This window comes from Falco cherrug, chromosome 2 (assembly GCF_023634085.1).
Source record: "Falco cherrug isolate bFalChe1 chromosome 2, bFalChe1.pri, whole genome shotgun sequence".
Taxonomy (NCBI): Eukaryota; Metazoa; Chordata; class Aves; order Falconiformes; family Falconidae; genus Falco; species Falco cherrug.
In genome coordinates this window covers 1,058,435-1,082,185 of record NC_073698.1, presented here as the reverse complement: position 1 = coordinate 1,082,185, position 23,751 = coordinate 1,058,435, and the positions used below count along the sequence as shown (strand labels likewise).

Here is a 23,751-nt window from a genome sequence, read left to right as displayed (position 1 = left end):
CTCCGTGGCATCCTGGCCTTGCCGAAGTCAACAGGAATTTTATCCCAGACTTCACCATTGCCAAGATGTTGCCCCTTGCAGCTGGCTGTAGTTCCCCGTGAGCTGCGACAGTCCCTCTCACCAGGCACCTGTTTCACAGCCACCACCTTTGTCCTCCCCTCCCCTTCCTGCTATTAAGCCCGGACTTGCATTAGCTCTAAAGTGCCCCGAGGGAGGCTCTAGTGCCAAAAAACCGGGCTCTGCAATCAAAGGAATTGGTGAGGATTCAAGAGGCTCGGCTAATGTTTAAGGTACCCAAAGGAAAAGGTACGACAGAATGGCAAATTACCATATCACGAAGAAAAAAAAAAGAACAAACCACTTTAAAAGTACTCAAGCCCCAACAGAAGGATAAAATGTGAGCCATCCATGGCTCCCTTCCATACAAATTTCCTCCCTGCTTCAAAAGCAGGATATTGACAGTAAATACACCAGCGCCGCAACCACGCTCATCTCTGTCGTCTTATTTACGAGGATCCCAGCCCTATTACACACAACTCTCCCCATCTTACGCATGCAGCGCCACGGCAAGCCAAAAAGGAAGAGCATTTGGCTTTGATCTCCAGGCAAGAAGTTGATGCTTAATCATAAAAAAAAGGAAATAACTCCATACACACACAATGTTGGTGCAAAATACATGCCTCTGCTGCCAAGGGTAGAGCCCCGGGGCAGCTCTCCTGAAGTCAGTGGTCAAGGTGATGAGCCCGCCTGACGCAGGCTGGGTGCTGCTCCGTGCACTTGAATACAAGCAACACGATGACCCAGTGAGGGTTATGGTGGGTTTTTTCCCCATTTTTTTTCCCCCCAGGCTGTATTAATTTTATAAACCATTATAGCACTCGCTCCTTTTCATCGAGAAAATGATTAAAGAAAGGGAAGTGCCTTCCCTTCCTTGCAAATACCCGCGCAGAAGTTAACGCCGCTGTCAGATGACAGCTGAATTAATTACCTGTGGTGACGGAGGGTAGACAGCCAGCGAGGCACATTTTTGATAAAAGCCAGAGTTTAGTAACACAGTCGATAGCTCTATGAAATCAAAACATACTTTCACATGCCTAATCCGGTCGGTACGTCAGAAGGACGGTGGGCTGGGAATGGTTTGCTCAGCTTTTAAGGGCTGACTCACGAGCAGTCTGACCAGACTTGCAAATTTTCTACATTTAGAATAAAAAGTTTTGAAGGGAGCGTTTTCTCGCTGTCCAAGTTGCAGGGTGACTAACTGCAGCACACACCAGCCCTTCAGCAACCCAGTGTTATCTACAGTCCACGACCTCCACGTCGCACCCCAGAACCCCCATTTCACCCCATTTGGAGCAGGTCTGTGACTGCCCAGCCCCCGCCCCAGCCCAGCCCCCCAGGACGCCGTGTCCCCGTGCCCTCCCCTCACCCCTGCCCGTACCCCACCTGTCACCGCAGTCCCAGCCCGCAGTGCCCCACGCCCCAGTGGTGACAGCCCTTATCTCTCCCCCCCACACTCCCCTGCGGCCCTGCGCCCTATCAGCCACCCCCAGGCCCCTGACCTCGTCCCAGTGCCTTATCCCCCTGCCCAGGCTCCGTCCGCTATCGCTAATGCCTGTCCCCAAGTGCAATCCCCCTGTTCCCAGTCTCCGATCCCCTGTCCCCATCCTCTGTCTTCTACCCCCCACCACAGTCCCCATTCCCCATACCCTGTTCCGGGCCATGTTCCACATCCCCAGGCCCTGCCCGCCAGGCCCCAGCCTCAAATCACAGTCCTCTGTCTCCCTGTCCCCTCTCCCTTGTCCTCCATCTCTGTCCCCATCCCCTGCGCCGGTCCCCTCTCCCCCTATCTGTCCCCTGTGCTCCACTCCCACACCTGTCCCCTATCATCCACCTCTGCCACCTGTCCTCTACCCTCATCCTCCCTCTGTCCCCCCTTCCCTGTCCCCACCCTCCACCTCCGCCCCCCCTGCCCTGTCCCCATCTTCCTGCCTCTCCCCTATCCCCATCCCCTGGTGCCATCCTGTGCCTGTCCCCCATCCTCTGTCTGTCCCCTCTGCCCTGTTCCCTCCATCCTCTATCCTCCCCCACTCCCCTGTCCCCTATCCCCCCCATGCCTGTCCCTCCACTCCCCCTGCCCGTCCCCAGGCCCCTGTCCCCGTCCCCTGTCCCTGTGTCCTATCCCCCCATCTCTGTCCCCTCTGCCCTATCCATCCCTGCTTCCAGTCCCCCATTTTCTGTCCCTATACCCCATGCCTGACCCCATCATCCATCTCTGTCCCCTCTGGCCTGTCCCCATCATCCATCTCTGTCCCCTCCGGCCTGTCCCCATCCCCCCGCCTGTCCCCAGGCCCCTGTCCCCATCCCGTCCCCTCTCCCCTCCATCCCTCTCCCCTCTGCCCTGTCCCCCAGCCTCTGTCCCCATCCCCCGTGCCTGACCCTATCCTCCATTTCTGTCTCCTCTGCCCTGTCCCCTATCTTTTGTCCCAATCCCCTGTGCTTGTCCCCTATCTCCCCCGCCTCTGTCCCCTCTGCCCTCTCCCCATCCCTCCCATCCTTGTCCTCTGTCCCCATCCCCTGTGCCCGTCCCCTATCCCCTCCATCCTTGTCCCCTGTCCTCCGTCCCCATCCCCTATCCCCCCCCTTGTCCCCTGTCCTCTGTCCCCATCCCCTATCCCCCCCCTTGTCCCCTGTCCTCTGTCCCCATCCCCCCCCTTGTCCCCTGTCCTCTGTCCCCATCCCCTGTGGCCGTCCCCTATCCCCCCCCTTGTCCCCTGTCCTCTGTCCCCATGCCCTGAGCCTGTCCCCCATCCCCCATCTCCATCCCCTCTGCCCTGTCCCCAGACCCCTGTCCCCATCCCCTGTGCCGGTCCCCTCTCCGCGCCACCTGTCCCTCCCCATCTCTCCCCGCTGCCCCGCCCCCCGCCCCGCCCCCCCGCCATGTCGCGGCCGCCGGTGCGGGTGCTGCGCCTGGGGCTGCGGCCCTACGCCGAGGCGCTGCGGGTGCAGGAGCGCTGCGTGCGGGCGGCGCGGGCGGCGCGGCCCGGCCCGGTAGCGGAGCCGGTGGCGGAGCCAGTGGCGGCCCCGGGCCCGGTGGCGGTGGCGGGGGAGAGCGTGGTGCTGAGCGAGCCGGCCGGGCCCGTGTACACGTGGGGGCTGCGGGGCGCGCCGGGGCCGGCGGAGGCGGCGGGGCTGCGGGCGCGGGGCGCGGCGCTGGCGGCGGCGCGGCGCGGCGGGCGGATCACGTTCCACGGCCCGGGGCAGCTGCTGGCCTTCCCGGTGCTCGACCTGCGCCGCCGCCGCCTGCCGCTGCGCGGCTACGTGGCGGCGCTGGAGGCGCTGGTGCTGCGGCTCTGCCGCCGCCTGGGCCTGGCGGCCGCCCGCGCCCTCCCGCCGCCCTTTACCGGCGTCTGGGTGGGCGACAGCAAGCTGTGCGCCATCGGTGAGCGTGGGGGCGGGCGGGGGGCGTGCACGGGTGGGTGTGCATAGGGAGCGTGCACGGGGGGGGTGCACGGGGGGTGTGTGCATAGGGAGCGTGCACGGGGGGCGTGCACGGGTGGGGTGTGCATAGGGAGCGTGCACGGGGGGCGTGCACGGGTGGGTGTGCATAGGGAGCGTGCACGGGGGGCGTGCACGGGGGGTGTGCATAGGGAGCGTGCACGGGTGGGGTGTGCATAGGGAGCGTGCACGGGGGGGTGCACGGGTGGGTGTGCATAGGGAGCGTGCACGGGGGGGGTGCACGGGGGGAGTGTGCATAGGGAGCGTGCACGGGGGGGTGCACGGGTGGGGTGTGCATAGGGAGCGTGCACGGGGGGTGTGCACGGGGGGTGTGTGCATAGGGAGCGTGCACGGGGGGGGTGCACGGGGGGTGTGTGCATAGGGAGCGTGCACGGGGGGCGTGCACGGGTGGGGTGTGCATAGGGAGCGTGCACGGGGGGGTGCACGGGGGGGGTGTGCATAGGGAGCGTGCACGGGTGGGGTGTGCATAGGGAGCGTGCACGGGGGGGTGCACGGGTGGGTGTGCATAGGGAGCGTGCACGGGTGGGGTGTGCATAGGGAGCGTGCACGGGGGGCGTGCACGGGTGGGTGTGCACGGGTGGGTGTGCACGGGTGGGGTGTGCATAGGGAGCGTGCACGGGGGGGGTGCACGGGGGGTGTGTGCATAGGGAGCGTGCACGGGGGGGGTGCACGGGTGGGGTCTGCATAGGGAGCGTGCACGGGGGGGGTGCACGCGTGGGTGTGCATAGGGAGCGTGCACAAGTGGAGTGGCACAGGAGCGTATGCCTGGGGTGCATGCACCAAGCGGGGTGGGGGGAGCACGATTGCAGGCCCCTGCAGCGCAGCCAGAATCAGGGCCTAGCACTTTGCACCCCCACACCGAGGCCCTTGCACCCAGGGCTGGGTGCCTGCAGCCTTGCCCCCTCCTCCTGGCCCTCTCCCCAGACCTGTGCTGTTCCAGCCAGGCAGGCCCTGCACCCCCCAGCTGGGCTCTGCAGCCTGGCCTGAGGGTCCTGCAGTCCAGGCCCCCCCTTTGCACCACAGTCCCATGTCCAAACCCGCTTGGAACTCCGGGGGTGGGAGGTGCTGGGGGATGCAGGGCTGGGGTGGAGGGAGCTGGGCATGCCGCACCCCATCTGCCCCAAATCGGTGGGGTCTGACTGTGGCTTAGGGATTTTTTCCCTGGCAGAAATGGGGAGCATGGCATGTCGGGGGGTTAGAGCAGCCCGAGCAGCACGGTCGCTGAGTACCTCACACCGGGGCATCCCCAGGGACGGGTGCTGACGGGTGGGTGTTTGGCCCCCGCAGGGGTGCACTGCGGGAACCACATCACCTCCCACGGGCTGGCACTGAACTGCTGCACTGACCTCACCTGGTTCGACCACATCGTCCCCTGTGGGCTGGAGGGGAAAGGCGTCACCTCGCTGAGCCGGGAGCTGGGGTGGCATGTCACCGTCGACCACGTCCTCGAGCCCTTCCTCGACTCCTTCCAGGAGGTGTTCGACTGCAGCTTGGTCTTTTCAGAAGACCCCGGGGACTAGGAGAGCCATGGCGCCTTGGCTGGGTGTTTTGGCAAACCCTCAGCGCGTCTGATGAACAGCGCAGCAGCTGCCCTGGGCTTTGTTGCAAGACGAGCGCTCTCGTGCCTTTGCCTGTAGACCATGTGTGAACGGTGGCACAGAGGGGTCTGGGCTGATGCTTAAACATCCGTGCTCTTCCCAGCCCCATGGGGCTCCATCCCTTGGCTGAGACCTCCAAGGGTACCTGTCGCTCACTGGGGAGGTGCTCAAATAGGTGCTTTTGTGGGGGGTTTCTGCCTCTCCCCCTTCCAAAAAGCCAGGATTTGGGTTAATGCTCATGTGCCCTTTGGACGAGAGGAAGAAGGACCGAGTTGAGCAGATTTCCCTTGCTGCCGTGTAAAGAGAGGCACATTTTCTATAGAGAGTAAAAGAGAGTTGCTGAGAACTTTGGCTGCTGATCCTTTGCTTGTTTATTTACCCCAAGACTTTATTAATGACCTCCTTCCTTGCCTTGCGCCCGGAGAGATCCTCGCATGGCAGGGATCCTCGCTGTGCTGTCAGGGTGGGCAGAGAATCACTGCTAAGAGGCTGCAAATGGTGGTTTAAAGGCCACCAGAGCAATGCGGACACGGTGGGAAAGCGGGAGGAGGGAGGGGAAAGGGTCGGGAGCCTGAGGAGAGGAGCCACAGCCCTCACGGACCCTGGGGGACCTTCCAGCGTGGGATCGAGTGTCCCGGCTGGGCAATGGGGGTCTGCTCCCATTGGGTCTGTGGCACTGGGAGGATATGTCGCCAGGATCTGTGCAGGCAGCGTTGGCACCTCTGAAATTGTTGCCCCGGCTTCAGCATTCACATGGGATCGCAGCAGGCATCCAAGGCGAAGGGACGCAGGCACCCCAGGGCTGTGATGGCACTGGGTCCGTGCCCATCAGTGCAAACCTATAGGTAGACACATATAAACTGATTTTAATTGACAGGTTTCTTAAGAGATAAGGAGCCAAGCTGAGGCTGAGCTTCCCCAGAGCTGTCTGCCACCCCTTGGGGATGCTCGCAGTGTTCCTGGGGCATGGGCAGGAGGGGCAGCACCCGGTCTGGCCTCCCCAAAATCTTCCCCTGCTGGTGCGTGGCACAGCCATGGCCAGTTCTGCGTCCCCATTGCTGGCACACCTGAAGCCTGTGCTGGAGGCACCAACGCGGGTGGCTGGGAGCAGCCCTGCAGCCAGACAGGTGCTTTGGGGTCAGGAGGAATGGAAAATGGCAAATCAAGTCCCTGTGCCCTGCTCAGAGCAAGACGTGACCCCTGCCTGCAGCCCTTCACCGCTGCTCTGGGCTGCCTTTCTGCCCCACAAGCTTTGGGGTTTCTCTGCTGCCCCATGAGCCACCTGTGGGTGCCTGCCCATGGGACCCTGCACCCCATAGGGCTTTTGGGTGGGCAAAGGGTGCACCTGGGAGCAATGGGGCTGGAAGGGCCTTGGGGAAGGGGAAATCCTATTTCATGGGACCAGCACAGCACTGGGAGGGAATGGCGAGGAGGGAGTGGTAAGCAGGGAAGCATGTGCCCTGGGCAGGCTCTGTGCCCGGTGCGGGAGCTTGGGGACAGTGGGGACAGACGGAGGAGGGACAGGAAAGCGTGACCGAAAGCGTGTGCCGGGAGGGAAATGCAGGGTCCAGCTCTCCCGGCCCCGTACGGCCTCCGGTATCCGGCCAGGGCGAGGGGCCGTGGCAGGACCTGTGGGGCTGGGGACAGGCTGGTGGCCCGTGTCGGGGCTGGGTGGCTTTGGCAGGTGGCTCTGCCCCGGGAAGGGGAGGAGGCTGCGCGGCACTCCCAGCCCGGCCGGCATCCCTCGCCGCCGCCCCGCGATGCTCCAGTCCCGGCTCAGCCTGGCAGCGGCGCAAGCAGGGAGGGCACCCTGGGTGAGTGCGATCCCCCCTTCCCACCCCGCTGCTCCCCATTCCCCTACCTGGCCCTGCACACCCCCCCCAGCGTGGGGTCCCCCCATGCTGCACCCCGTCTGTGGGTCCCTTCCTGGGATAAACCCGGATTTTGCCCTAAATCTCCCAAATTCAGCCTCCTCCGCCTTCAAACTTTAAGTCTCTAGGGCTGAGCCCATCCCCGTGGGATCGTGGCTGCTCAGCACCTTCCTCCCCACTGCTGGGCTTTCATCCTGGGAGGTGCGCCCCGGGTTTGGGGTGACCCTTTTGGGTGGGTGGGCGTCAGCTGCCTGTGCATGGGGTAGAGCTGCTGGTGCTGCAGGCACTGGTGCTCGGGGGCTGGGGGCAGGGACACAGGGTGGACACCCTGGGGAACGACAGCGGTTTGTGGGGCCGGTGGACGGATGGCATGCGCTGGGGACCGTGCCTCTGTGTCCCTTCCTGTCCACGCCTGCTCCAAGGCCCTGGCAAGATGCGAAGGTGCACAAGGGCACAGAGGGCACAGAGGGGTCCAGGGTGGGTTGGCAGAGGGGCACCGTGTCCAGGGTGCGTCAGAGAGGGGTCTGGGACCCACGGGGAGGGAAATCTGTGGGGCAGTTTAGGGCAGTGGCCCCCTCAGGATGGGTCCGCAGCGGTGTGTGGGGAACTGTGCCCCCCTGCCAGGGTGGTCATGGCTCCTGGCCCCCAGCTAGGACCAATGGGGAGAAAAGGAAGTCTCCACTCACCCCGGGAGACCTGGCCTGGTCCCAGGGCTGTTATTTAGGATAGGGGATCCCAGACAGCCCCCCCACGTTCCCTTGGGTGCTGGCTGTGCACCGTGCAAGGGTGCAGGACATGAATGGTGCCCACCATCCCTGCACACCCCTAGGGAAACCAGGCTTTGAACCCAACCAACACGGCTCCCCAGGACAGCTGTGTGTCCCCACTGTCCCCAGCCCTGGGCCAGAGAGGGGTGCAGACAGCTGCCCCAAAGCTCTGGGGTCTTATCCCCTCCATGGAAGGAGTGAAATTCAGGGAGGGGGCTGCTATGAACACAAAGGGTTTGGATGTCCCTGCTCCTACCCTCATGTCAGAGGAGGTACTTCAAGGACTATTTTGGGGTCATCGTTGGGTCTGGCAGAACATCCCCAGCATCGTCCCAGGGGCATTGCTGCCGCGAGGGCAGCCCCAGCTGAGCCTCCCTGTCCTTCCCTGCAGCCTGGATGAAGGCATGGAAGAGGACAACCGGACAGAGACCTGGCACCGAAGCCTCCAGGCAGTGCTTAATGCCTTAAACCAGACGCTGCATGGGGTCATCCTCTGCCCCACTGACCGCCCTGCCACCACCACTGCCACTGCACGCAACGCCAGCGCCCGCCCGGGCCGTCCCGGCCGCAATGACAATGCCTACATGTACATCCTCTTCGTCATGACGCTCTTCGCTGCCACGGTGGGGAGCCTCATCCTGGGCTACACCCGCTCCCGCAAGGTGGACAAGCGCAGCGACCCGTACCACGTCTACATTAAGAACAGGGTCTCCATGATCTGAGCCCGGCCCCATTGCCTTGTCCCCTGGGAGCCAGTGGGTTTGGGGTCATGTTGCTGCTGCGCATCCTGCTGCTTGCAGGATGGGGCAGCGCTGCTGGCCATTCCGGCCCCAAAGCTGCTGGGAACCCCCTCCCCCGGTACCCCCGTGGAGGTGCTCAGCCCCGGTGTGAGCAGCACGGGGACATCCTGGCCGGGCTACAGCTCCTGTCTGGCAGGAGCTGGCAGGGTGCGATCCATGGGCAGGTCCCGGTCCCGCAGACCCACCTCAGCTGAGCCCCAGGGCACGGGGATGGCAGGGGCAGTTCCGTTCCCACCATGGCCTGCTGAGGCTGGCAGGGGTCTTCAAGGAGAAAAATTCACTATTTCCCTGCTCAGACCAGCCAGCATAGACCTCCGTGGGCTCCCACCAGCTTTGTGACACAGGCTAGCGAGCTTGGCTGGTGCTAAAACCCTGTAATTTTTGAGCCGGGCTGGGCCTCGCTTTTCTGGCGGGGAATTAAAGGAGGTGGCAGTTTCCAGTGGGGTTGCGTTTGCTTCTTTAAGCAAAGTTGGTGTCGGGGGCAATCCGTGGGGCCTCCCTCCATGCTGGCACCCTGCTCTGGATGCTGGAGCCCAGAGGATGCTGCTGTAAGGGCTAAACCTGCTCCCTGTGTGCTGCTGAGGTGGCTTCAAGGGCAACCCCTTGGTGGCATCACAGTCCCCAGCATCGCAGCTGCTATGATGGGGCAAATCTCTCATGCTGGAGCAGGTTCCCCTGCCAGCTTTGCAGACCCCGATCCCAGGACACGAGATGCTTTCTCCCTGCCACCGTCCGGGGAGCATCGTTCGAGCCATGGGCACATACTGCGAGCATGGCCCAAGCCTGGCCGGAGGCATCTGGCTCTGCGTGTCCCCAAAGGTCTCTCCGGGCTCCGGATGGTGATGCCGGAGTTTTTCCTGCTTCCTTCCTGCTGTCGACTGTAGCTTTGGCCTTTTGTACTGCAGGTCCCAAATGTGTTTTCCATGGGGTGAGGGCGCAGCGGCGGACGGGAAGGGGATGTTCTCGGGTCCTGCTGGGCTCCTTGGCTTCAGCTCCGCTATTAAGCCAGCTGGGTTTGGGACTGGCCCATGGAGTGGCTGGTGTCCAGGACAGTAAATGTCCCCATCCTTCAAAACAGGCTGTGGAGCAGTGCCGGTGACCCAATCCCTCGCATGTCTTAACATGTTAATAATGGCATAATTAATGTCTTTAATTGCAGCTAGATTAGCTGGCCCATAGGGGCCTTTCCACCTGCATTCAAAGGTTAAACGTGGCTGCGATGCCTGAGTCCAAGCAGTGACGTCAAAGCAGTGATGTGAGCGTGTTTGGGGTAGGGCTGGAAACCTTGGCACCAGAGGCACCGGGACGGCAGCACCTCAGTGACCAGTTCCTGATTTCCCATGCCCTCAGCCTGGGCACAAAGCCCAAGGTGGGGGGGTTTGGGGAGCCTTCAGGGGCTGCCCACTTTGGGGCTGAGCTCGCTGTGATTTCTGAGCCGGGCACATGATACCAGAAGGGCTTTCTGGGGGCATGGGGGCAAACGCCACCAGCATCCCCCGGCACCTGGCCCAAGCGGGAAGTTGCTCGAGAAGCTTTGCTGTGTTTGTCTTGCAGTTGCAGCCCTGGGAAAGGAAAATAAACTCTTTATCTGCAAATAAATCGGGGGAATCAGGCCAGGTGCGAACAGCCTTGACAGCAAGCCTCTGCCAGGTTGGTTTGTGCAAGCACACACCATGCTTGGGTTTCCTCCACCTCCACGGTGTTTGTCTTCCTCTAATACTGGCTCCTGCAGCAGGATGAGTGGCAGAGCAGCGGCTGGCACCAGGGCCAGGATGGGGGTCCCTGTGACGGGGTGGGTGCTAAATGGTGAGTGTGGTACCCCAAGCCCCCTGGTGGTATGGTCTTCTTGCCTCTGCTGACGGCCACTGGCCCTCCTGGGAGAGGGGGTGGCTGGGATGGATCTGGTGACCCCAGAGTCCCTTTTGCTGCTGTGGCCTGGAGGGGACAACCCTGTTACAAGGTGGCATGTCATAAGAATTGGAAAAAAATGCTGCTTTTCCTTAATTCAGAAGACCCTACGTGGGAAAAAATCCTCCTGCAAGACATAGCTCCTGCAGTGATCGTTATCCACCTGATTTCCGATCCATCAGCTGTTCCTTCAGTCTGTCCCTACCTGCGGTGGGGCTGGGGGGGATGCCCTGGCTGTCCCCACCCTAGGGCCTCAGGCTGGATGCCACTAGGCTGGGTGACGAGATGCCAGTGCCACCTTGTGGCAGCTGCCTCAGGGTCTCTGTGCCACAGGCACCTGCTCCTTCCCCGGGGCGCCCTGGCCCCTCCGAGGGCAAGAGCAGCCGCGCTTGCTGTCGCTGGACCTACAGCTCCTGGCTGGCTGCGCTTGTTCCTGTGGGACTCGTGGCCCCGGGCTCACTGATGTCCCCTTGGGACCCACAGCTCCAGGCTGGTTGGGTGTCCCCTTGGGACCCACGGCTCCAAGCTGGCTGGTATCCCCTTGGGACCTACAGTTCCAGGCTGGTTGGGCATCCCCATGGGACCCATGGCTCCAGGCTGGTTGAGTATACCCATGGGACCCACAGCTCCAGGCTGGGGGGTGTCCCCTTGGGACTCGCACCTCCAGGCTAGTTGGTGTCCCTGTGGGACCCACAGCTCCAGGCTAGCTGGTGTACCCTTGGAATCTATGGCTCCAGGCTGGGTGGTGTCCCCATGGGACCCATGGCTCCAGGCAGGGTGATGTCCTCTTGGGACCCACGGCTCCGGGTCAGCTTGAGAAACCTATCCTCAGCAGGGGTTTGCACTGGGCTGCTGAGGATGCTCAGAGGGGTATGGGGGGAGGACAGATTTAGGATCCTCCTGAAATTGTTTTGCTTCAGCTGCCAGGGAAAGGATTTCATGACTAATTAGGTATTCATCCCAGAACTCAGAGATTCCTTGTCAAAGCCACTGAGGCTCTGACCTTGCTCCCTGAGCTGCAGCCCCAGGAGCAGATGGTTTCAGGGTAACGCTCATGCGGTTAGTTTTAACAGCAAGGAGATGCACTTGTCCATGCAGAGAGAAGAGCTGGGGAAGTGCTGGCCTTGGCTGTATCACTAAACTCAACCATGCAAATTGTAGCCGACTTCATTTGGGTTTTAAGCAATGCAGCTAGAAAAACAAAAAAATAGGTCTCATGGGAGGCCAATTTATTTAAGATATTTTTCCTTGGCACACAGCAATGAATCATGAGTGAGACAACATCTGTAGCACTTTGCCTGGTACTTGGAAAAGGATATTGAAACATGGTGTGCATGGAAGGTTCAGGCTGACCTTGGCTTAGTGAATCAATGGTTGGATTGTTGGAGTAATGGGAATTGTGGAGGCCTGTTCCTGGGACTGCTTTGATGCTGGGCATTTTGATAACAAAAGTGCCATGTGAAACAGTAGCAGTGCAGGGACCGATAGCAATGGTATTGCTGAGCGATGCCAGCGGGTATTGGGGAATGTCTAGCTGACAGCATGAGGTGCCTCCAGCAGTCTGTGGTATGCTGGTTTTACCAAAGTGGCACAGCAGGACTGAGGTATGAGAAGGTGTCTTCAAGGGAGCTGCTTCTCTGAGGGTTGATCAGTGCTTGGTGGGAATCCTGCGCTGCCGATGGAGTGGGCACGTAGGAGAGGCTTGGGCTGCTAGCCTGGGAAGGTCATGCTGCTCTCCGATCAGGTGTGCCGAGCCAGGCTCCCATGCACAAATGCTTATTTGCAGCCCATGGGAGACAGGGGTCACGATGGGGAAAGTTAATCTTTGGGAAACATAAAAAAAAAAAAAAAAAAAAAAAAAAAGGAGGGGAAGGGAAAGTACTCCTCGTTCATGGTGGGGCAGAGAACTGCTGGATGAGCATCCCCTGCACTGCAGCAGACAGATGCCGGACAAGCATCCCCTGCACTGCGGCAGATGGGTGCCAGACAAGCATTTTCCACGTTGTAGTGGGGGGTTCCCCTGTACTTTCCCAGGGTAACTTCCCCAGGTCCCTCCTGCCCTCCCTGTAAGCTGTTCTTGCTGATTATGCTCGTTGTGCTGGCAGGAGCATGCTGTGATCTGGGGCAGATGCTGCAGCATGATTTGGCTGGTAGTTTTGGTGCCCAGAAACTGCTGGATAATGTTTATTTGCTAATGAAATGACTGTTAGCTGCTAAGGAGTGCTAGCGAGCTCTATTTGTCCCATGCATAGAGCCAAATGCTACTGAAGTGAGGGGTGTAAAAGCTGGGGAGGGGACTAAGGGGAGTTCATGCCTCAGTGGCAATCGCTATGCACAAGGAATGGGACATGGAGCTGTAACGGTGTCCTGGCTGTGCAGGTGCAAGGCTGTGGGCTCAGTGCTGCAGGTGTTGGATGAAGGCCCTGCAGCACAGCTCACAGCATCCTACGGAAACATGGGCAGTTTCAAGCAGTGACATTGCTTATTCATTATTGCCCATCTTCCTCTGGAGGGAGAGCAGAGATGATGTCCTCCTGTGAGGTAACTCAATCAGCCCTGCTTGGAGATGGGCTTGGCCATCTTAAAAGCTTAAGAGGATTTTCTGGGAGGTGATGAGGCCACTGTTATAGGAACAGGGCTACTCCTGGTCATACAAGCTCTTCCTTCGGGTCAGAAACCCTCACTGTCCAAAACACATCCATTTCTTCTAAATATATCAGTCCCTCTCACCAAAGATGCAGCCAGTTCCTACAACCTGCCTTGCTGACAGCCCTGCAGTGTCACGGCTGGAGCAACACCCTCGTGCAGAGGACAAGGAAACAAAAGTGACTTAAACCAAAGAGCCTGACCCGTTCAGGAGCTCTGCAGGAACTGCCACATGGGGCCAGTCACTTGAAGTCCTCCGTGGCCCTTTTCCTGTTTTCCACCACCCTGCTGCAACGGATGCCCATCCATCCGAGTTGCCTCTCTCGCACCCAGCTGGTATCAGATGGTTTAGATAAAGATGTGGGAAGCCAAATTAATTATCTGCGGGCATGAAAAACATTTATTATGCCCCTCTCAGTTTTGTGCCTGTCTGAGCGAGCCCCCGTCCAGCCCCTCTGCGAGCTCGGGTTTGCGTGCTGGCGCCTCGACGGCGGCAGAGGGAGCACCGGTTCCTGACAGCTCTGTCTCAAGGGGACGCTGAGCACAGAACCCACCTCTGCCATCTCCCTCTTCCCTCAGGTAGCTGTGATGTTTGCTGCTGCAGCATTTTTCACTCACAGCCCTTCACTGAGTGGCGCTGGGCACAGCTCCCGCTTTTTTGCCTAACCCAGACAAGTCATTTAACGAGCTTTTTCTTTTAGAGCACATGATGGAAAAATGCAGCGTTCAGGAGACTTTGGCTCTCTGAGCCTCCGTGCGGAGCACCATCTCCCTTCCCCAGTGTCTGGTACCACGGTGGCCTGCATGTGTGCTGGCACAGCTACCTGGGTGCACTCCCAAATTGGCACCAAGAGCTGCCAAATTAATTACCGGAGGAGTTCTCAGCAGGCAGAGTCTGGATTTGGGGGCTACATTGGGGACTACATCTTCCTCACGGGTAAGACACAGCCCCAGCCTCCTTTGCACCACAGCTCTTCCAGCAACGCAGGTCTATCTGTTTGCCCCTTTTTCTGCTCCTTTTTTTCCTTTTCTTCCCCTGTTTTTATCCAGGTAAGGGGAAAGGGAGACCTGGGGTCAGTCCAGCTGAAGGATGATACGCACATGATAGTAAGAAGCTGTAGCAATGTTATCAAAAGTCTGGTCACAGCTAATTGTTGGGATGTGCGATCACAGGGCAGTTCAGCTTGACGGCCCTATGAGTACCTACAAAACCTGCACTATATGCTAAGAAAAAGCAGCATTTCTTAATAAAGATCAAAGCATCATTTATTTTTACTGACAATCAGGAAATCCCAGACATGCAGGATCTCATGTACCCTCCTTGCAGAAAGTTTGCAGTGCAAATATTCTCAGTTCCACACAACTTACCCCATACTTTGGGATTAATTGAGGGGATAAATTGGGCTGAAAAGCCTGATCTATACTCCTTTCTTGTTCTGTCACCACAGGAAATGGGGCCATCACATCTCTTTTCTGCAGATGGATGCGGCTTGTGGACAACTACCCAGCAGAGCATGCGTGTGGGCTATTAATACCTAGAGGGGAGGATTAAAAATAACCATGTCTGTGTTTGGTTTCTAATTTATAAAGGACGGGCATTGATGTATGAGGGGACTGGTGATCAAAGCCAGCTTCCCCGGGTGCTGAGGCCTGGGTGAGCAGGAGGCATAGAAATTTCCCGCAATGCAACAGCAGCCCTGGAAGGAGCCCGTGCCCTGAGCGAAGGGAAGATGTGGAGAGCTGGATCAGTGCCTGCTGCAGAGGGGTGTGGGGATGGGGATGCTCACTGCGGCCTTCCCGCACCCACGCCTGGCACACCAATCCACCACACTACTCAGCCTCAGTAAATACCATCGCCTCTATGTGCAGTAGTTGATTAAGCCCTAGATTAAGTGCTTAGTCACTGGAGCCTATAAAATGTTTTTTATCAGCTAGGACAAAAGATTAGGGTGGGGAGAGGTTATGAGCCTCAGTTCCTTTCTGCTTGCTGGCTTGGGGCTGTTGCCTCAGACGCGTGCCCACAGTCAGAATTGGACTTGCGGTGTGTTTTCGGCTCCAAGCTGCCTGTTATGAAAGCTCTCACCGTTTGTGTTTGCAGGCTGCGGCATGGCCCCTGGACTGGGGAGCCGAGACTGCAGGAACAGTGAGGGGAGCTGCTCCCTGCCCTCCCTTTGGGCTGAGAGTGGAGGTTTCCAGCGGCTCTGAGCTGCGCATTACATACTGCTTTTAAATCATGGATATTTAGGCTGTTATGCTCCTGAGGAAGCCAAGGAGTGTGTTGTCAGTGCTGGAGGGTGCAGGATCAGGCCTTCCCAGAGCTGACATCGTGAAGTGCCAAGCCAGGAGCAGCCACAGAATATGAAAGCCATTTCCTAATCTCAGCGGTCCCTGCTGCATCCTCCCCACCCGTCAGCCCACTCCCTTTCTTTGTGCTCTGCCTGCAAAGCGCCTGCACTACTTCTGCAGGACAAAGCACTTTCGCTGCTTTGACCCCAGATCAGATTAAAAACAGCATTTGGGCCCAAAAAGGCACCTGCCTCTCTCCGTGCAGCATGCTATCAGCTGGCAGGGATGTCATTGCTGCCTGCCTTTCTGGCGATACGCTACTTTCAGAGAGGGAAATGAAAGGATGGGAGTTGCTGTGTTATAACCAGGTAACTCAAGAGGCATAGGAGAACATGGTGTCCAGGATACATAAATAATAAAACAAAAGATGTACCGCAGAGCAAGGGCATGCATACCACTGGCTGAGAGGCTCGCAGCGAGCTGGAAGGATGCACAGCAGTCATCTCGCATGACCCCGGCTCGCTGCAGAAACCAGGGGCAGAAAAACAACCTGGAATATTGTGGGAGCTCTGGGCCATTTGCAGATGATCAGAATAAACGGTGAGCAGTAAAATTGCCATGGAAACACTGTACCAGCTGGGGTTCAGCCCTCAGGATCTCAGCACAGGGCTGGGCAGAGCTGTGCAATCAACAGAGCTAATCCGTTTGTTGTGGGTGAGGATTTGGTCTCAGTACCAGATTGCCGAGGATGCTAGCATGACTGTACAGATGTTTTTTAATTTTGATGTGTGGTGACATCACTGTGTACTTAGATGTCCTTCTGCAGGAAAAAAACATTCAACATATTGGTAAGAACAAAATATGTGCATCGTTGTTCAGGGCTATGATACTGAGACGCTGCACACCATACCCTGCAGGAGGATGGATATACATTTAACCGTGCAAAGGGGCATGGATACGTTCTTTACTGCCAACTTGCATTAACTGCAAATCCCAAACAGGAGCTCTGTGTTATTAATGAGGCTCTATTAACTTACACGATTTTGTTTACATTAGAAGCAAACGCTCATTTTGGGGGCACAGAGAGTTATCTGCCATTTCATAGCTGCAACTCTGCTACACGTGGGAACTCTGGGTTTCATAACAGCGGTACACGGAGCAGGGCCTTTCCCAGAAAGCAGGAGTGACAAGTGACACAGTCATACATATGTATGTGTGGATGCACATGCTCATTTTGGCGAGGAAGAAGTCATTCCCTCCAGCTGAGCCCCGCCACAGTCCCTGCTGGCTCTGGCAGCTCCAGCCTGTCAGCCCTTCTCTGCCCAGCCTGGCTCGTATTTATTACTGGCAATGTGGCCTCTCCTGTGGTTTTTAGCCCCCAGACTGTTCGCTGCTGCTCAGTTTGGTCTGAGCATGCCGCGCCTCAATTAGGCGGAACGATACATGAGATTGAAAACTTAGAATCGTTGGCTTGCTTTCCCTTGCAGATTAATTTCCTATTTTCTGGCTTTCCTCCACGGCCATAAGGACTAGAAATTTTGATGTTAGTAACAGATGAAAATAGAGATTTCTGCTAGCAACGTGCATGGCCAGTGAGTGCAGGGAGGCTCTGTGATCACCCCAAAGTGCCTGGGAGAGCTGTGATGTGCTGGGTACCAGCGCAGCATGGTCCAGAGTCATGCCGGCTTGTTATTGCTCTCTGCTACAGCACAGAAGCAGATGGGACTCAGTTTAACTTTCCTGTAGCAGCATAATCAGCTTTAACAATTCTTCTGGTGGCTGATTAACCTTCAAATACATTGGACTTTGTTGTCATCTCCCGTGAGGTCAGTGTTTTCTCCAGGCCAACACAGCAAATCTCCATAAGCGCAATCAAAGTCATATCTCTTACAATCTTGTTAGATGATTGCCCTGCTCTGGAGTTGCTTGTGCTACCTGACATCTGTGGTGCCTCGGAGCTAGCTAACCAAAGTCCTCTCACAGGGAAATACTTGGAAACTAGATCGTCACTCTCTGACTTTGGATGCATTGGTGAGATCCTGAGAAGCTTCAAACCCTCCACGTAACAGGCAGAGACTTTTATCCCCTATAAGGCTGTATTAGGTGTTCTTCAGGGAAATAATTATGGAGGAGCACTGACATCTGAGAGAATAGTAATTCTCCTATCTAGACATATGAAAGAAACATCCCGCTTTTAATCATGGCTGTATAGCTGAGTGCTGATAACGCAGGGTGGGGCACGGCTGCCACTGTCCTGCATGAAACCACTTAACGAGGTTCAAGGTTTTATGTACAGAAAGAGCCTGCCTGTTCAGATGGCAAAAAAAAAAATCACCATTCAGAATAACTTAAAGCTTTCATTAAGCACCTAGGGAAAAAAAGGAGGCAAGAGCTGAAGCATTTGAAGTAAGAAGTTCCATTTTAACAACACGTCTTACTGCCTTCCCAAATGGCTAGGGTTTTTGTAAGAAATGCTATTTGGAGAGGTATTTAACAGGGCCATTGTCTTTTTCTGTGGAGAAAACAAAGGTTTTATGGGCTGCAGCTCCTGTAGTGCTGGGCTCTGGCCTTCTTTCCTTGAAGACAAAACACAAAGGAGGAGAAAAGAGCAGCAAAGGTATGAAAAGCAGGTGCTGTGCCTCATGCTGACTCTCAGGTGCAAATTCACTGCAGGAGCCATCCCTGTCAGCTATTCTGAGTCCTGAAGAAATGTGCCAGCATCTGGCTGCTTGGGGCATGGCTTTAATCAGACTGCTGGGCCCAGCATAGCATCAGCGCTGCTACAGATGCCGCCTCTTTATGAGGAGATGAGCAAGAAGGAAAAAAAATGAGGATGGGAGAGAAAACAACATGGAGTGTAGGTGGCATCGGGTATAGATGCTCACAGGATGAAGCCAGAGCTGGTGGGAAGTGTGGAGCTGGGTGGTCCTGCTCTCAGGTTGGGCTGGCAGGGTCACTCACCTCTGGCTTGTGGTCCTGCAAGGCACAGGGCCCTTCCCTACTGCTCCACAGGCTCACTCCTTCTTCGAGCGTCAGCACTAAAGGATGGACCCCCCAAATCCACCTGGAGATGGGAGTATCCCACTCACTTACTGCTTGAGTCATCTATTATGCCAGATTTCCTCACTCTGACTTCAGCAGTGTCCAGACTCTTCTACTCCTTCTATACCAGAAACAACCTTAGGAGAGTCCTTCATTGATAACAGAAGACTTAGGTTGATTTACTTCCTTGTTCTTATCTTTATCTTCTGTTGACTTCTATCAGGAATCTCTTGTGACAGGCCAATTTAAAGGTTCAACTTCCCACACCCAAGTCAGACCTCTGGATCAGAGGATGTGTTTGTGTCTGTAGCCAAGAAAGAGGTCCCTTCAGGACAGGGACGTGAGAGCTTCGAAGGGGAGAGATGGTATTGAGGTTTCTAATATTTCTTATGATGGATCATCCCCTTCTATATTTACTGTTTTCAACCACATCCTTTGCTATGCTGCTTTGGTACCCCAAACTGCCTCCCCACATCTTTGTCATCTCTCCTTTGCATCTTCCTCTCTCCTCAGTCTCTCTTTCCACCTCCCCCAGGAGCCTGTGCTGCACACAGCCGTGGCATTTTGTACCTCCCTTCATGACTAGCATCCCCTGCAGCAATCCCAACGCCCTCTGCCCATCTTCCCGAAGCCTCATAGGCCTCTCCAGTGCCTGCTGTCACTATGACAACCTCTGCCAGAACTTGCAGCAGCATGAGGATGCTCTGTGCGATGAAGATGTGCTGTGGAACGTGGTCACGGCCACGGCCTTCTGCTCGGGGACAGGCAATTCAATTCGAAGTGACGCAGCCTGGGAAGGGGAGATGGGGGTTACCGTTTTCCCTCCAATGGAAAATGAATTGCTGCTGAAGCCCATCTGGAAATGGTTCTGAACAACGAGCTCGTCCCCTGGGGTAGCGCCGTTTGGAGGGCACAGATGATGCACTTGGCAGCGTGAAGGCTGCCTGAGAGGCTGGAGGAGGGGCGCAACCAGGGAGGATTTTAGCTTTTCCTCAAATAGATCACCCAGAGGCACAGAGCGCCTGTTTAGTGGGTTGGTTAAGAGATACACTGCACATTTCTTTCTGCATCAAGCAAAAGCAGGGAGCCTCCCCCCAGCCCCTCTCCGCCTCCAGCCTGAGCCTGCCCTCCCGCGGGCCAAGCGCTGTGCGACACCGATCGCCGACGGCTGCCCTCCCGAGGGGCCGCTACCGCCACCCCGGGGAGCCCGGGGCGGGAGCAAGACAGAGCCGGGGCCCCTGAGGGGTGCGACGCGGCCACCTGAGCGGGCACGCGGCGGGAGGAGTCAGCCCCCGCCGCCGGTCCCGCCGGGGGAAGCAAACCCGCGTCCCCCCCCAGCCCTGCCCGCTCCCCCTCACCCTGAGGCGCGCCGGGGGCGCTGCCGGGAGTTGTAGTTTCTCTCCTCCCGCCCGCCCCTCACTGCCACAGCCCGCGGCTGCGCCCGGACTACATGTCCCATCATGCATTGCCGCCGGCGGGGGGCCACCGCCCCGCCGGTGGGGTGGGCAAGGCGTGATTGGCGGAGTCGCGGCGCGGAGGCGGGGCCTCGGTTGTTGTCGAGCTGCGGCGGGCGCGGGCGGGGCGCGGCTGGCCGCGGGCGTGTGCGCGCGCCCCGTCCCTTGCCGGCGGAGGTGGGTGGCGCCGTTATTCTCGCTGGGCTGAGGTAAATAGCGGCCGCCGCGGGCAGCTCCGCGTAACCTCCGTCCTCCTCCGCTTCCCCCCGGTGCCGGGGCACCGGCCCGCCTCCTTTAGCCCTTCCCCTCCCTCAGGCGATGTGCGGTGCTGAGGCGGGCGTCGCGAAGTGAAGAAGAAGCGAAGCCGCCGCCGTTTGTCGCGTCCTCCCCGCCATCCGCCCACCCGTGGCCCCCGCCGGCGGCGACATGGGCGAGTGCGGGGCCTCCGAGGATGTCAACTCCAACGTGCTCATCGCCCGCAGCACCGGCGACGCGCAGCTGGACAAGGCGGTGTGGCAGTGGCTGAGCTGGGACAAGGTGGGTGTGTGGCGGGGGGCGGCGGGGGCACGCCCCCCTCCCCCCGCCCCCCCCCCCGGTGGGGGCTTCCCCCCCTCCTTCCCCCGGCGTGTTTAGTCACCGGTGCGGTCGCGCGTGCTGTCCCTCCCCATCCTGCCCGGTGCGGAGGGTGGCAGTTGGCCCCTTGTCCCTCCACGTCCCCTCGGCAGGGGCCTTTCCCACGGGGTCGGGGGTGGCAGGTGGCCTTGGAGCAGCCGCTGTGCGGGTCTGGCCGGCCCGCGGTGACAGTCTCCCCGGTGACAGCCTCCCGGCCCGGGGGGACGAGGCGTGCGGCCCCCGGGGCTGTGCCGGGTGGAGGGATGCCATGATGTCATCTCACACAGGGCTTATGGCACCTGCTTCGTGGTGCTGCTGCTGCTTCGGGGAGGCACAGACGTGTCTCTTGTGAAACCAGATGTAGGGGAGGATTGGTTAACGGCTTAAAACGCGGTTAGAACTCGGATGGCTTGATGTTGTTTCCCTTGGCTTCCTGAATTTAACAGCTTCCCTAGGGAAGAAGCAGGCTCCAGGGATCTTAAGTTCGGGCGTACTCCGCCCCTTTGTAGCTCCAACAGGGTGTCAGGAGGACTGCAGGCTTGGTTAGTTCTGATTAAATCATCCAAAGATAATTTGGGGCCATAATATTAATATGGCACTGGAGGTTATTTTGCTTAGGTTGTTGGAAGGATTACTTTTTCTTTTTTTATTTCCCCCAGCTGTTTTGACCAAACAGCATGGCCTGTGCTTTAAAACATTATCCTGGAGATGGGGAAGGGTAAATTACCAGTGCATCAGTGGTTTAGCTTTCTGTCTGTGGCTTCTTCCCCGACCCCACCCCCCTTTTTTTGCCTTTAATGAGAGTGATTGTCAGTGTGTTTATACTGTTTCCTCTTTAGTTTTGTCCTGTCAGGATCAAAGCAGGAGGGCTTAGATTAAACTCTATGTGACAGCCCTTCTGCTACTTGGAAACATGCTCTCTTCTTTCATTTTTGCAGGCATTAACACTTGCCATCTGCGCATTCTTCACTTAGAGCTGCTCTTGTGAAAATATGTTGCGAAAATTTCTGGGAATAGTGGCATGGGGGAGGGAGGGAGTGGAAGAGGGAAATAGCATTCCTGGTAACACACTTGATAACCCAGATTGAACTCTAGTAATTTTTTTTATATATAACTTCTGGTTACTGTATTGAAAGGTGTTGTGGTTTGTTTTTTTAAACAGATTAATATATGTTTATCTTAAAAATTTATGAAGTAGGAGAACACTACACCTTTTAACATTAAGGTTACTGGGGAAAAAATCTATTAAACCCAGCAATTTAATAATAAAACCAGTGAATATTACTGTTTCTGTAGCTCCTTCTGGGGCCCCAATTAACAAATAAAATACAAACTGAAGAGTCTGTTTTGACTGTACCTGTTTACCCTTGCTTCCCCAGGTGATAATCATAACCTTTCCTACAAGGCTGCTTGAACTTATTACTTGGAGAGATTTCAAAGGGTTCCTGTGAATTTTGAGAACTTGAAATCACCTGAAGGAGGACTGGGCGCTTGAGCAGGAGTGGGGGCTGCTTGGCCGGGGACATGGGTGGTCGTTCTGTAGAGGATGAAAGCAAAAGAGGTGAAGGTGTTGTGGGACGGGAAGGCGAGGAGAAACCATCAAGCATGGTGTGAGGAGGGATTATTTGTCCAATGACCTCATGTTTCACCACAAACCTAGGAAATGAGAATTCTGTAGGTTTGTTCCTTATCAAACAACTTGACAAGGAGCTGTTGGTCTCCCTGCTCCCCCTGCTCCAGCTTCCTGAGCTGTAGGGACTTCTGCTGCCTCTGATCAAGATAAAATCTATGTACTACATTCACAGCTGTATTTAGCTGTGGGGAGCTTTCGGCCTCTAACTTAATTGAAAATTACTTGCTGTAATTAATTCTTAGAGTTGTGCTCTTCATCCTTTTCAATTTGGGTACGTGTGCTAACCTCTTCTAAAACTGTAACTGATTATGGGCTGGGGTGTGGGTGGGTGGAAGAAACCTGACCATATGATGGTTGTTCTTTTTTTCCTTTCTCACCAGTATTCATCTTCATTAATGCTTCTAGCAGCTGGCTTAAGGGAAGCTGGCTAACTAAGTCTCCCTCCTTTCCCATTTTCCTTAATTGCTGTGTGTTTTGACACAGCCTTGGAGGCATAAGGCACCCACCCACCTTTTGTTTGGTCCTGACTGGTAAACTGTGTGAACAGTTTGTCGTTGTCCTACACTTTCTCCCTTTAGTTCCTCTTCATCCACTCTGACTTGCTCATTGTACTTCCACATCTGCCTTGAGTCTCCTGAAGGAGTCTGGCTTGTGTAGAAAGTTGCGTCAGAGCAGTTGTCTCCAAGAAAACTTTCTCTTTGGAGCAAATGTTAGAGTTTTTGACCTTGGTTGTAGTAATGATTTTATGTGCTTGTCTTAGGTGGCTTTATAGAGTGGCAGGAATATGCTATGTGCAGAGTGGCACAAAAATGAGGTGCGCTCAGTACAGCAGCTGAGCATTTGTTGTTTGTTGCAGCAGAGGGGGTTTCAGTGCAAGTCTGAGGGTCAGATACTGGTTGAGCAGCTGGTGGGAGAGAACAGTATGGTTAAGATCCTGACCTACTTAATGAAAAACATGGTCCCAAACTAAGAGTCATATCTTTGCCTGAAACTGAGTAAATAACAGGTGCCCTCTTGTTTTCCCTCAGTATGTCCTTGCTCTGTAAAAATCAAGCCTAAGCTCAAGCTGTTGGCTGCTGGTTTATTAATTAGCCCTGTAGGATCGCTGCCAAGACTCCCATTCCCCAGGCCTGCTCAGTGCAGTATAGTTTTGCATATATTCAATAAAGATAGGGAGGAGCATTTGTACCCAGACTGTGCCTGGCTGTGGCAGCTGTGGTGGAGTGCACCTGGGAGAAGGGATGTTTTGTGGTTATTACAAAGGCACTGTCAGAAAGTCACGAGGGGAAAAACTCGAATTAGTTCTCCAGGCGCTGTTTGTGCAAGCGTGTTTCACCGTACTCTCATTTTATTTTGCTAATTCATGAACTTGATGTCAGTGCAAAAATGTAGCATGGATAGCTTCCTGCTTGCTATCAAGGTGGCTTCATTGGTTATAGAACCATTTAGGTTGGAAAAGACCATTAAGATCATGGAGTCCAACTGTTAGCCCAGCACTGCCAAGGCCACCACTAACCCATGGTCCTAAGCACCACATCTACATGTCTTCTGAACTCCTTCAGGGGTGGTGACTCTGCCATGTCCCTGGGCGGCCTGTTCCAGTGCTTGACTACCCTTT

General features: G+C 56.6%; 4 protein-coding genes across 7 annotated transcripts in view; 3 read left to right on the top strand and 1 right to left on the bottom strand.

The window, feature by feature from the left end:
* POLD3 (DNA polymerase delta 3, accessory subunit) overlaps positions 1–1,344 on the bottom strand; it is a 45,921-nt gene extending 44,577 nt beyond the window's left edge. Inside the window, exon 1 of the mRNA XM_055701222.1 lies at positions 989–1,344. The gene's annotated coding sequence lies outside the window, so the exon portion shown is untranslated. The remainder of the gene's footprint in view (positions 1–988) is intronic.
* Positions 1,345–2,925: 1,581 nt separating this feature from the next.
* LIPT2 (lipoyl(octanoyl) transferase 2) lies at positions 2,926–5,460 on the top strand. Its single transcript, XM_055701223.1, has 2 exons — positions 2,926–3,439; positions 4,804–5,460. The coding sequence occupies exons 1-2, from the start codon at positions 2,938–2,940 to the stop codon at positions 5,034–5,036; spliced, it is 735 nt and encodes a 244-aa protein (XP_055557198.1). The 5' UTR covers positions 2,926–2,937; the 3' UTR covers positions 5,037–5,460.
* Positions 5,461–6,631: 1,171 nt separating this feature from the next.
* KCNE3 (potassium voltage-gated channel subfamily E regulatory subunit 3) lies at positions 6,632–8,991 on the top strand. Its single transcript, XM_027814873.2, has 2 exons — positions 6,632–6,928; positions 8,144–8,991. Exon 2 carries the CDS (start codon positions 8,157–8,159, stop codon positions 8,472–8,474), a length of 318 nt encoding a protein of 105 aa, XP_027670674.1. The 5' UTR covers positions 6,632–6,928; positions 8,144–8,156; the 3' UTR covers positions 8,475–8,991.
* A 10,990-nt stretch (positions 8,992–19,981) lies between these two features.
* The window catches only part of PGM2L1 (phosphoglucomutase 2 like 1), a 41,006-nt gene continuing 37,236 nt past the window's right edge, over positions 19,982–23,751 (top strand). Inside the window, exons 1-2 of one of the 4 annotated variants that reach the window (XM_055703089.1) lie at positions 19,982–20,065; positions 20,204–20,425. In XM_055703089.1, coding sequence (XP_055559064.1) covers positions 20,315–20,425 — 111 coding nt within the window. In that variant the 5' untranslated portion in view covers positions 19,982–20,065; positions 20,204–20,314. Of the gene's footprint in view, positions 20,426–23,751 lie in introns of all 4 variants that reach the window. The other 3 variants (XM_055703088.1, XM_055703090.1, XM_055703091.1) reach the window with 3 other exon arrangements.